The 13,098-nt window shown below is 42.2% G+C and overlaps 1 protein-coding gene across 1 annotated transcript; it reads left to right on the forward strand.

Annotated features, from left to right (window-relative positions):
- The first annotated feature begins 1,090 nt into the window (after positions 1-1,090).
- On the forward strand, positions 1,091-3,195 carry LOC108109929. Its single transcript, XM_017218728.2, has 3 exons — positions 1,091-1,551; positions 1,776-1,913; positions 2,119-3,195. Exons 1-3 carry the CDS (start codon positions 1,111-1,113, stop codon positions 2,650-2,652), a joined length of 1,113 nt encoding a protein of 370 aa, XP_017074217.1. The 5' UTR covers positions 1,091-1,110; the 3' UTR covers positions 2,653-3,195.
- Positions 3,196-13,098: the final 9,903 nt, after the last annotated feature.

Raw genomic sequence — 13,098 nt, forward strand, 5'->3', positions numbered from 1 at the left:
GCCCGCAGCTGGCCGTCCATCTACGTCATCATTTCTGTATCAGACTCCAGCGCAGTCTGGGAAGCGTCTGGTGGCGCAAAAAACAAAAGCAATAACAGCAACAAAAAACCCAAAATACCTATGAGTAATCTTTCTGGTGAAATTCAGCCAAAAGGCCACAGCGCGGAGAGGCGAGTGCGAGAGCGCCAGTTCGACTTTTGAGCTCGAGAGTGGCATGACAAATGCTCAAAAAAAAAAAAAAAAAACAATTTCAAAAAATATACAAAAAAAAAACCGAAAAAACACAAGTAAAATGAAAATTGCTCAAGGCCCGATGGCCAGGCTGCTGTGTAATTGCACTCACGCTCGCTCGCTCTCACTCACTCACTCAGTCACTCTCCCACTGCCTCTCTCTCTCTGACTCGGCCTGCCGATCGATTGGGATTGGGAGATTGGGTATTGAGACCCGGAGATCGGTCTCTGTGACTCTCGTCGAGTCGAAATGATCGTGATGGGAGTGCGTGAGCAGCAGCGGGAGCAGCGATGACGGCCGGGCCAGCCAGCCGACCGACCGACCGCTCGACGGCGGAGGCTTACAAATTTTCGAACGCCGCTGCAGCGGCAGTCACTTAGCCAGCAGCCGTCGAACTGGAGAGACAACCAACCGACCAACCGACCAAACGACCGACCGACCGACCGTCCGTACGTACGAACCGATTGTGATAGTTGGCCAGCCAGCTAGCCAAGTTAGCCAAGTTAGTCAAGTTAGTTAGTGTTAGTTAGTTAGGCGCGAGAGTGCGTGTTACCGGACCAATGCCAGCCTTTACCTTAAACGGTACGCCCGGAATTTCTAAAGATGAACCTAACTACACCTCTTCCTACTCCTCCTTCTCCTTCTCCTTCCTGCCACCACCTCAACCAGCTGCATCTTGCATGGACAACCCACTAAAGCATCTTCTTTTCTTCTCATCAACAGTCAGCCAACAGAGCCAAAGCAGCAGCAACAGCAGCAGCAGCAGCAGCAGGAGGAGCAGCAACAGCAACAGCAACAGCAATAGCAGCAGCAACAGCAACAGCAACACATCACACAGTAGCTGGAGCTGCCATAGCCGTCAGGTGCTGCTGGTCATCATGATCCTGACTGCCGTTATGCCACAGATACAGGCCCGCCATTTACGGGATCAAGTGGCCTTAGACTATGCCTACGATGAGGACAACTCGGGACGATCATCATCATCCTCCTCATCGTCGTCGTCTGGTGATATCCTGCCCGCCTTCGATGTCAATCCGTATCGCGGTTTGGCCGAAAGTTTCGGCGAGGGAAGCTATGACAGTGATCTCAGTCTCAGCGAGAGTAGCTACGAGGAGATCGCCCAGGCGGCCTTCAGGGCAGCCAGAAGGGAGATGCGTCGTCAGAGGACGCGGCATGCCCGCAGTCATAATCTACGACTCTTTGCCAGCAAATCTGAGGTGCCGGAATGGGAGAATCCATGCGGTGGAACCTATACGGCGGATGAGAGTCTCAGTTCGGATAGTAGTAGTGCCAGTCAAGGACGAGTTATCAAGCGAAAGGTAAGGAATGGGATTAAGGTTTAAGGGAGGTTTCTTTAAGGGATCTTTAAGGGATCTTCGTAAGCTAGAAGCTAAAGATGGTCTTCTTTCATTCAAGTAACTAAAAAACGAAAAGAAAAAAGAAACAAAAAAAAAAACAAAAAGCAAAAAAGAAGAAAGATTATTTTGTCACTCTGCAAAAGATGCATTACTCATCCTTCCCCTCTTCTTCTCCCCCTTTGCAGCATCTCGAAAACTTGCGGAACATCACGATGAGCGAGTACCAAGACATTACCCACCGCGCCACCCTGGAGTACGGCAATCATCAGCACTGGCAGCGCGAGTACAAGTTCCTGCCGAACATGACGAAGCCCACATCCGCGGTAAGTTGAGTTTTGCAGATCAAAAAAGAAGAGAGAGAGAGTGTGTGAGTAAGATAGAGCGAAGCGGACCTGCTCCGCCCTGGGCGGCGCAGACCAGTTTCCCCTGTCGACCCGCCTCATTTGCATGCCCTTCCCTGGAACTCCCCCCAAAACTTAGCAACCATACTAAAGAACATCTTTTACCCCCCTCTCTTTATACTTGCAGGTGAAACTAAAGACCTGGTACCGCCACATGCAGACCTTTGTGGGCAGCTTCTCGTATCTGGGACGGGCTCAGTACAAATTCCGTAAGGATCAGCAGAAAAGTCTCAACGAAGCGGTCACCAAGGAGCTGCACGATCTCTTGGTCAGTGCCCGTTATATGCTCTGCGAGATCGAATCCACCATCAATGCCTCCTACCCGAACAGCAATGGAGCCAAACTGAGTCGTGTCAGCCGGAAGGCCATGGAGGAACGTCTGGATTTCCATACCCCAGCCAATGGTTCTGCGGAAGCTGATCAGCGAGATCTTAAAGTTAGCAAGGAGCTGTATTTCCAGTATTTGGATAATGTTTGGAAGACACTGCAAAGGGTCCTGAGGCGACCACGTCGGAATAGTGCTGAACGACGCCATCTAGCGGCAGTGGCGGCAGCTCATGGTACGGGAGCGAGCAGCCTGCGGGCAGGCAGCTCGGAAATGCTTGACCTAGGCGGCTCCTCTTCCGGATTAAGTTCAAATTCTGGTTCTAATGAATCCTGAGCTGTGTCCACAAACAGAACTAGTGTAGATCCAGTCAACCAAGCCAACATCACGCCCTTCCAGTATTACAGCGAGTGATGCTGCTCAAAGTTGCAAACATTCCCAAGCTTAAAACACAGCTTTTCGGCTCAGCAGCTTAAACCAGCAACAACGCTTCTTCAGCTTCCAAGCCAAATAGAGGATGACCCGGCCATTGCAAACTTCCTGCTTCTCATTCTACTCCTCGTCCTACTCCTCTTCCCACTCCTCATCCTACTCCTCATCCTCCTCCTTGTCCCTAAATCTTCCTCCAAATCCCGACCAGCCGAACGGGTGAAAAACTTAAGAATTTTTGTCGAATGCCATTTTAGACACGTACTTTTTAGTATTTATTTATTTATTTATTGAGTATCAAGTATCGAGTACCGAGTATTATAGTGCGCCTTCCATTCCAGTTTTGCCAAAACAAAAACCACTCCATTTCCCTCACTCCATTTTGGCCCTACACCCTCCTACACCCCAAAAGGGCCAACCTCGACTATTTATTTTCCATTTAGAATATGCATATATATATATATATATCTTTTTTTTTTTGTCTCTATGTGTAATAATTTATTTATTTATTTGTATTTATTAACTATTTATTTGTGAAAGGCGAAACAAAGAAAAGAAAATCGAAAAATCTTAAAAAATCGCCCAGAAAAAAACCAACAAAAAAAAAAATGCTTAAATCTACTGTGATTTCGTTTTAAGTACTTTTTTTGAATAGTTCTTAATGAATGTGTGAAAAACGAAAACGATTGTGAATGATAACGAAGCGAAGTATTGTACAGACATTCTTGTGCTTAGTTTTAAGTTTTTTGTGCAAAATAAAAGTTAGAAAAAAAAACAAAACTCAAATTCTGATTTAATAATTTACCAACTTTATATCGGAGAAAGAACAGCAAACAAATCTTTGCTTGTTCAATTTCCTGAGCTAATTTCATGCTTATACTTATCGCTTAACTTATAGCCATTATCTTCTTTTGCCTTAAAAAGTTAATAAAAGTTCCAACAAAATGACTCTTTCAAAAGGCCAACAAACTGAAAGCAAGCCGAAATTTCTAATAACAAACTTTGATTAGTCATTTGGCCAGTTAATAAGTTACCATGACATGTTATTTAGATAAAACAGTTCTAATTTTAAATTCAAATGTAATAACAAAAAAATAGTAAAAGATAGTTAGTAGTAAGTAGGCTTTATGAGTCAACTACAATGATAGACATGATAGACAAACTTTCCATAGAAACATAAAAAGATATCTTTTTCCCATTCAACCAACCTTAGACAGAATTTCCATAGCCCCCATCGAAAGGTAGAAAATCGCCTTAATAACCCGTCAATAAACTGATAGCCACTTCCCATTTTGCATTGCCCAAGCCCAAGTACTTGGCTTTCAGAAAGGCAAACTCGTGACACTTCCGATCGGAAGCTGCTTATCGGACAATTATTAATCAATATCTACTCCTTTATGGGCCTCTAATCTAGGTACTTGTGACACCCACCCACCACACCGTCCGCTTGCCCGATTGAGGCCCACTTTTCGTTCGAAGTGGCGCCCCACCCCCTTGAGATAGCCCAAGAGTAGGCATAGAGGATCGCTAGAGCTCCGTTTCCGTTTGCACTTGATGCACTCCATAAAGGAATCAGCACGTCCGCTGCCCGCATTCCTTATCGAGGGCAAACATCTTATCATCGGTTATTCATGCCCACGGTATTCGATGAATGCAGTCAGTCAGTTCGTGGCGTTTGCTTTAATTCAACTTATTGGAATTGCTTGGTCAATCGGCCATTGGCTATAGTCATAGTCACAGTGTCTGGGTGAGCCAATTGCCATTGCCGTAGGTCGTACTGCACTGGCATACAACCAGTGGTTTTTCCACCCACCTCTAAAACCGCAATCTCAGAGCGCATTACTCATACGACGCGTGGCCAGGCAGTGGCACGACCTCTTCTGGCCAGTTAGGTAAGGTTATCTTTACACACAAGCATAGCTTTTGGTGAGAATAACGGCTAGCAGCGAGCTTTTGTCTGTGTGTTTGGAGTTGATGCCGAAAAGTAGGCAACACTTTTTAACACAAGAGGGGAAATACTTCCTTTAATAGAAAGATTTTTATATTTCTTGTCGTTTTATCGGGGATATATAATTATCTTTGGCATTTGGAAATCTTTTATATATATTTTTAAAGCTTTTAGGCTTTCTAAGCAGTGCTGGCAAATACATTTTTTCTATAAAATTCCTCAAATTGCACTCTATAAACATCAAAAAATTTATGCAACCCTCTGAAAGTGTATAAAAAGCTCAAAACAACTTCACCTTTGCCAGAAAACCATGTAAACTAAACGTCAAAATAGCTACCAGTAATATCTACATTTCCCTAGCTGCCGCCATCTACTACCAATTTCCCTCTATTACTGGCAATACAGGTTATTTATAGCAAAAGTCTTTCAACTTGCCTATCAACTTCCCTATCAACTTCCCTTTCAACCTACCAATCAACCTCTCTTTCAACCTCCCTTTTCAATCAATTTGAATTGCCTTCATTGAAGGACTCTTTTTGTAACGTTTTTTTCCAAGGAATTCCCCTGCCTTTGGGGACCAAACCCAAACGGAGTGTCTATTTTTGGCGCCTCAGGAGTCTTACGGAAGCAGCCATCTCCTTCGCTCCCTCTCATACTGTCCCTTGTAAGCCAGGCTTAAAAAACTCTCTAGAAAAAGGAAAGACGTTTTAAGGGGAAAAACAAATCAACCGAATGATGCGATGACAAGGATTTTTGTCATAGCCAGCAATCGAGCGCAAAGTGTTCGCAAATCGCCCATTAATAATTTGAATTAACTTTTTGTTGCCTGGCCAAACACTCTAGCGAGGCTATAGGGGATATATATATATATATATATATATATATATAGTATAAAGGGATACCAGACCCACACACAAGGAGAACGCATTAAATTCAATTAACAAGACATTGTAAATATTGTCACACCTTTCACAAAAGTCAACACGAGGCCAACACTCGAAACTTGTCGTTGTTGCCACTTTATTCTTTCTGCATGCTGTGTTGTTGTTGTTGCTGTTGCTGTTGTTGTAGCTGCTGCTGCCGCTGATGTTTGCATATGGATAAGGCGGGCGGGCGGTGCCTTTGGGTTACCTACACAGCAGAAAAATTTATTCCTGGCCTACATTTGTTTGCGAAAAAAGAAGACAAGAAATTTTCGAAACTCAAAACTAAGCTGCATTTTTAATGAGCTACCACAAAAAAAAAAATTCTATAAAATCAACAACAAATAGTAGGAAAATGGAAAAGAATTTTTAGAAAACTAATTAAAAATTTAAGAGAAAATGTAAGAAAAAATGTTAAGAAAAATGTACAAAAATGTGTTAAAATGTGTAATTTGAAACCAACTTTGGGAGGGAAAATATAAAAAAAAAACCTTCAATTTGTGTTTTTTTATTTGCTAAAAAAATGTAAAGGAAACTTTGTTTGCAATTCAAAACTAGTTAAAATTAAAAACAAAAAGAATTAAATTTGCATTTTGATTTTTGTATATTTTTAGTAAATGAAAAAAGTTAAGCAGAAAATATAATTTGCAAACCAATTAAAAATTAAAACTAAAATGAAAGAAAACTAAAATTATTCCTGCACTAAAAAGTTGCTGCAAAGGTAACTTAAAACTTTTTTAATAAAAAAATAAAAAACTTTGTTATATTTTTAATAAACAAAGAAATGTTTTAAGTACTAATGAGGTGTAACCTAAAACTTAAACTTAAATCGCGAAACTAAAATATAAATCAAGCAAAAAATTTGTTTATATTTTTCTGTAAATTTTTTAGTTTGTTTTGGGTTACTAAAATGGGTTTTCCTACATTTTTTCCGTTTTTATTTTTTGCTGGTTAATTACTCACTTTTAAAAAATAAAAAAAATTATTCTGTAATTTAAGAAACTCATTTAAAGTTACTTTTTAAAAATTTCTTTCATAACTTTTCTATCATTAATATTTTTTTCAAATAGAGGTTAAAGTTTTAAGGTTTCTCACACAGAAAGGTAGACCTTGAGACCTCTCTTAACCCTTAGAAATCCTTTCCCCAAGAACCTAACCTTTACACTATCCTCCAAAAACCCAAAAACCCTTACAAAATTTCCTCTCACTGTACATAGATTGGTAACCAGCCAGGTAATGGATCAATTCGCGCCCTGACAACTTGCCAATTTTTGATTCCAGCCCCCCCTCTTATTTTTGTTTTTTGGCTAGAAGGTGCTAAGGTTAGAGGTCACACGGCCATATAGGATATTACGTACGTACGTGAGCTGCTAAGCCCAGACTTTTACTTTTCTTTTCCCTTTCCCCTATCTCCTTTCCCCTTGTTTTTCCGCCGCCCCCCTTTTTCCGAAACCGACACAGTCACAGTGCGTAATTTTGTCTATTTGATATGTTTGGCTTGTCTGCCAACCCCCTTTATTTCGATGATTGTCGCGAAGAGGGGGGACGAACGGCTGGTAGCCTCCCCCCAAATGAGAGCGTTAAGAAGGGAAGGCCTCCCCCCTCCCTCACCATATAGGTGGATTAGCGGGTGCTATATATATATATACATGGATGCATTCCGGAGGCGTCAGGATTTAAACCCAAAGAGGAATCGTCGTCGTCGTCGTCGTCATAGTCGTTGTCTGGATCAGGGATGCTTGACCTACATAACAGCCAATGGGGCAGACACCCCAAAGCAACCTCTCCGCCTCCCCTCTCCCCACAACCACCGCCCATGTAATTACGAAACGCTTGGCGACCGACTGCGGGGCCACTGGCGCCATTAACCCTAACGAGGCGGCGTCATTTTAATGAATATCGGGTTAATGAATATTTTATAGAAAAATGTGCAATGTTCGCAAGGCCGCAGATAGAGTCCCATCTAGTACCTGTGACTGGTCAGCCAGCCAGGAGCGGTGTGCATGGCTTACTTTGTGGGAGTTACTACTGCCCCCCTTTTAGGGGCATCCTTCTTCCTTCCTTCCTTGCTTTTTTTTTTATCCCACTCAATAAAAATTGCAGCGCATAGCAAAAGGGTCACGTAGTTTAATTTTGCTTACTCCGTGAATGAGTGCAATTGAAATGAATAGAAATGTGCAGCAGCAGCAGCAGCAGCAGCGAAATGGGAAAGCCGTCGCCGTTGCCGTCTATCGCGCACCTCCCCCCCTCTTAGAGGCGACCCCCCCATCACTAGTCAACCACCTACTACGTGTGAGCTTTTCGGACTCAAATTGAGCATGGCTTGGGCGACCGACTGACGATGCCTGAAATATTTGCCACATTCACTGGGAGAGTGAAAGGATTTGCATGCTTTGGCAGGACCAATATTAGATACCACCCACTACCTCTACTACCCTTTCTACCCTTTTCAAGGCTGCACTTCTTAACCCTCTCATAAGTTATACGAAATGCTCTAAAATGACACTTAAATTAGGCCAGCCTAGGGGTTAAGAGGGGCCAAACACAATGACGAGGTTAATATATATTTTTAACCTAATGGATCGAGCCATGACATACTTTTTATGACAGTTTTCACTGTACTTTTTGGTAATCGGACTAAAAAAAAACTTTCTGTCCCGCGACAACTCTACTCTCATTTTGTTTATTTCACTTTCTTTTCTTGGGTTTCTCTTTTTGTTACTTTCCCTTGGCAGCTTCCTGATGAATTATTAAAATGGCTTAAGAAATACACCTCCCCGCCCCACCTCTCTCTCTAGCTAATAATATGCCAGCTTTTCTCCAATTTCAGTTTAGTTCTTAACCTTAAGCCCATAAAATACTCATAATTGGTTTTTGTTAAGGGCTTAAATGGTAATTAACAAGGCAAGTTATTGATTTTGTGGGGGGGGAACTCCTAATTTTCTGTAGTTTTTCTTTTAGCTTAATAAGATTTCCTCTCATTGTTTAGCAAATGCAGCAGCAGCTTCCAAATATGATTCCCTCTCTCATGGTTATAACTTAACTTTAATCGGTTTATTAACCAAAGATCGAGGAGTAACCCGCCCAACCTATAGAAGGGCAGCTCCTGGGCTTAAGGCAATTAGGCATCAATTTTCATTGCCGTTTTCGGGGCTATTTTGGAGCCACACTGTTTTCGGGGCGGCAATTAGCCAAATGCACGACGTCGTTGGCGTCGTTGGCCTCGTCCTTCTAGTCAATAATAACTAAGGATTGAGAGAACCAAAACCCAAGCCCAACAGGGTAAGGGGTTTTAAGTTCTACCATTGATTTGCTCTGCCCAGGGATTTGGCCAACCCAACGGTGGGGAATCCAAGTTTAGGCCTCTTTAGGCAGTTGGACAGTACGGATGAGTGGGTGTGTGGCTATGTTTATGCGGGCCTTGTTCGAGGTTCCAGGTCTCAAGATGGAAAACATTGCAAAAAGTCGAAGCTTGGCAAACATTTCCCTAAGCGGACGAAAGTCAAAAAGGCAGGCAGGCAGGCAGGCAGGCAGGTAAGAAACATAAATAAATAATTTGGCAAACCAAAACCTAGGGAAAAAACTCCCAGAAAAACAGGAACAAGAAACAGGACTCCAAGGGCAGCAAAAACAAGAAACAAAAAATAATAAAGAGGTGGCAGGGCTGGGGTCAATCGTTCACGTGAATGCGTTTTGAGTTAACCTGCCACCACCACCCCCAAAAACGCACAAAAAGCCAAAAACCCAAAAAAAAAATGTAAAGAGAAAACCGAAATTGGGTCAACTTGGATTGGCGTTTGATGAATACGTTACGAGCCATGGCCAAGAGTAAAACTTGGCGGGGAGTTGGTTAGGTCTTCGGGTCTTCTTGTCTGCCTTTCGAGGCGACAGGAAGTTTTACTATTTTTGGCCCCCTTTATTCCTGGTTGAATGTGCGTGGCCTCAATAGATGGGAATATGAAACCTAACGAATCTTTAAGTACCCTAAAAAATCCTTATAAAATCTTAAAAAATCCTATAAGTACCCTGTAAGAGAATGTCTTCCTGGAAAATTGTACTTTTTGTATACAAAGTTAGTGAAGTTTTGGCTGCCTAACTTGTCAGTTTTCTTACAAAAAAGTCATCAAGAAATTTATAAAAAATCAACTTTGTCATTAAAACTATTTAACTACTTAAATCTTTATTAAAAAATGTAAAAAAAATTAAGAAAAATAAATAAAAAATCAACCACTTTGCTATATTTCCTAGTAAGACTACCGTATAAACTTCTTACAAACTGAAAATGCATTTCCATGCATGAAAATCTCTCTTTTTTCCACATAGACAGAGATTAATTCTTGTTCTGCATTTCTATTGTTTGGAATTAATTCAAAATACTCATTGTTCCCCAGCAATTTTCCCTTTGTTTTCCCTCCATTTTTCCTTCAAACTAAAGCCTAATCTGCTTGTTAATGGAAATCGAAATGAAGTTCCCTCAACCAAGCTGTTTGCCTTGGTAACAGGTCAAAGGCTTAAGGTCTTTAAGCAACTTAAAGACAACCTTAGGCAGAAAATCTTAGTCGGAAAACCTTACATTATTCAAACTTATATAAAATCCAAAACACCCCTAGTAGTTAGGGTACCAAAACTTAAGGTCCAAAAAGACAGAAAGTCAAGTCTGGAAGTTAGTCAACTCGGCTGAAGTCCTGTCACGCACGTGAGCCAAGGCGGTCATGGAGATTCAAGGAGAGCCAAGGATAACCAGGGAGGAGGAGAAACGAAGAAGGAAGGAAAGAGGGAGAGGGCAGGAGGAGGGACTGGAAGGAGGACTACTAACCAGACATGGCTACTGACCGCCAAACAGACAGGCGGCTCCACCTGGCAAGGTCTCCATTCCACTCCCACTCCTACATCCCACTCCCAATCCCACTCCCCCTCTCTCCTTTGCAACCACAAAACTGATTTATCAGGCAGGACGAGTTCCAGGCTGGCGAGTGCCAGCTGCATTTTGATTAGGCCAGCAAGGTTAATTGGATGCGATGGAAGTTCGATTGAAGGCCATACCAAGTCTAAGCCCTCCTTCTCCTTCTCCTCCTCCTCCTCCTTCACCATCCCCTCCCATCATCTATAGTCTTCTCCCATTACCAAAATTCCCCTTCAGGCCTAAACAAATTGCTGTCAACGACAAAAGAAGCCCATAAAAGTAACGCAAATAAACAATTTCACTTAAATGTATAAAAACACGGAAGTACTCGCCACAGGGGGGTGGTGGTGGCAGTAGGCAGTAGGCAGTAGGTTAGAGGGTAAAAAAGGAAAAACCAGAGGTCGGTCGATTCGCTTAGACGGTTGGTTGATCGATTTGGTTTAACGGCAAAATTCTATTCCTATACCAATGCCAATGCCTAGACGTTGGACAATTAGTTAGCAAGCAAATTGCCCGCAACGCCGAAAGTACAGCAATGTGGTTCTCGAAAGTGGGTGGAAAAACCCCACTACCCCACTCAAATTAAGTGACAATGGCAAGCAAATACATAATGAATTATTCCATAAGCTGCTAAACTGGGTCAACTGCTCCTTAGTCACCGTTCTGCGTTCTCAGTTCGTCTCAAGTCGTATGGTTTCGGGGTGGCTACTACAGCTAGAGCTAACTGATAGTGTCCCCGAGTCCCAGAGTCCCGGAGTCCTGGTTCCTGCGGCTTCTACCATCGGGCAATTGTATTTCATATTTATCGCCATGCAGTTACGGCGGCGAAATAAACCAGAAACAGCCAGTGGCAACAGCAAGTGGCAAGCAGCAAGCAGCAAGCGGCGAGCGGCTAACGGGAATGTCAAAGATTTGTGGCGGAAATAAAAATATGAACCGGGCAGGGCGCAATAGCAGGGGAGAGCAAAATGTGACAGCAGAACAACAGAACAATGGGGCTTTCTCTCTCTCTCATTTCTTGGCTAGCAGAGGCTCTTTGGTAAACACACGCATTGCAAGGCCTTCAAGGGAAAGTTGTTTGTATGTCTACTTATTCAATATATACATATATATATGGAATCTCTAAGAATGCCCTGAAGCACCAATCTATCAATGGATTTTATGGCTTGTGGAAGGTTTTTGGGAAGGGTTCTTGGAAATATTACTTTCAGATACTTTTTTAGATACTTTTTTAGTTAAAGGAGATATCTAAAAGGATAAATACAAACTCTTCTTTTAGATAACTCTTTTAAATGAAAAAATTTCTGAAAAAGTGTCTCTAAAAGTATCTGAAAAAGTATCTGAAAAAGTATCTGATAAAGTATCTGATAAAGTATCTCTGAAAGAGTATCCAAAAAGTATCTAAAACAGTATTTGAAAAAGTATATAAAAAAGTATCTTTGAAAAGGTATCTCAAAAAGTATTTAAAAAAATATCTGAAAAAGTATCTTAAAGAGTAATTGAAAAAGTATCTGAAAAAGTATCTTTAAAAAAGTATCTAAAAGAGTATTTGAAAAAGTATCTCAAAAAGTATCTGAAAAAGTATCTCTGAAAAAGTATCTCTGAAAAAGTATCTCAAAAAGAATATCGAAAAATATTATTTTACAATATTCCATCTTGGAAAGTTAACCAAAAACTTTTTAATCCTCAACTCTATCATAATCTTAACTTTTTACATCCCAAAACACTCACTAAAAATCCATAAAATCTTCAAAAATTTCCCAAAAAGTAAATAAGAAAACTCCCTCTAGCCGTCCTCTTAAGAAAATCAACTGATTAATAGCCCAACAAACTCCGCTCATTGAATGGCATTCACAATAGAAGTTAATACCTCAAGCGCTGCCATTAGATGGCTCTATCGCCGATCTCCAGTTACTTTTCATCAGCCATCCTCCATCCTCCCCTCATCCCCCATCCTCCCCCTTTCCACCAATCCTCCTCCAAGGAACTCCAAGTGTCATAATTAGCCATTGTTCCTGGCAGCGTTCTGTCTTGGGTTCGGTTACAGTTTCTGTTCTGGTTTCGGTTTCGGTTTTGGTTTCACTTCACAATCCCCAACCCCCCCTCCCTAAACTTCCTATCCAACAAGCTCCACCCTCCTCCTCCTCCCTTTATCACCAGCTGGGGGCTGTCACTGGGCTCGACAACAGCTGTTCCCGGCACCCGGGGCGTATGAGTGATAGGCAAGCAGGCTATAGAGATAGGATAGCGAGAGAGAAAGCGCGAGCGGGCGGCTGAATAAATCATCCCCCTTCCACGTTATGACCCGCGGCTGCTTCTGCTGCTGCTGCTGTACCGCTTTGCTTTTCCGCTAGTGCTCTATGCCACCCCCTCCTCCCTAATAACGTGCCGCTCTAAGGCTGGAATGCTGAGCATATGCACTTCTGGTGTATCTTTCCCAGGACCTTAGGCCAATCCCGGCTAATGGGTTCCTATCAACGCAGTGCATTAGCTAATGCCAGGCACTGGTTAAATCGCATAATTGATGGTGGCTGAGTGACAGGCGGTGCGAATTAAGCAAATGGAAACTGGACATGGGG

Source organism: Drosophila eugracilis, unplaced genomic scaffold (genome assembly GCF_018153835.1).
Source record: "Drosophila eugracilis isolate 14026-0451.02 unplaced genomic scaffold, ASM1815383v1 contig_394, whole genome shotgun sequence".
In the NCBI taxonomy this organism is placed as follows: Eukaryota; Metazoa; Arthropoda; class Insecta; order Diptera; family Drosophilidae; genus Drosophila; species Drosophila eugracilis.

Coding starts and splice junctions, on each gene's coding strand:
- LOC108109929 (XM_017218728.2), top strand. CDS start 1,111: ATGATCCTGACTGCCGTTATGCCACAGATACAGGCCCGCCATTTACGG. Junction 1,552..1,775: donor GACGAGTTATCAAGCGAAAG/GTAAGGAATGGG, acceptor CCCCCTTTGCAG/CATCTCGAAAACTTGCGGAA. Junction 1,914..2,118: donor TGACGAAGCCCACATCCGCG/GTAAGTTGAGTT, acceptor TTATACTTGCAG/GTGAAACTAAAGACCTGGTA.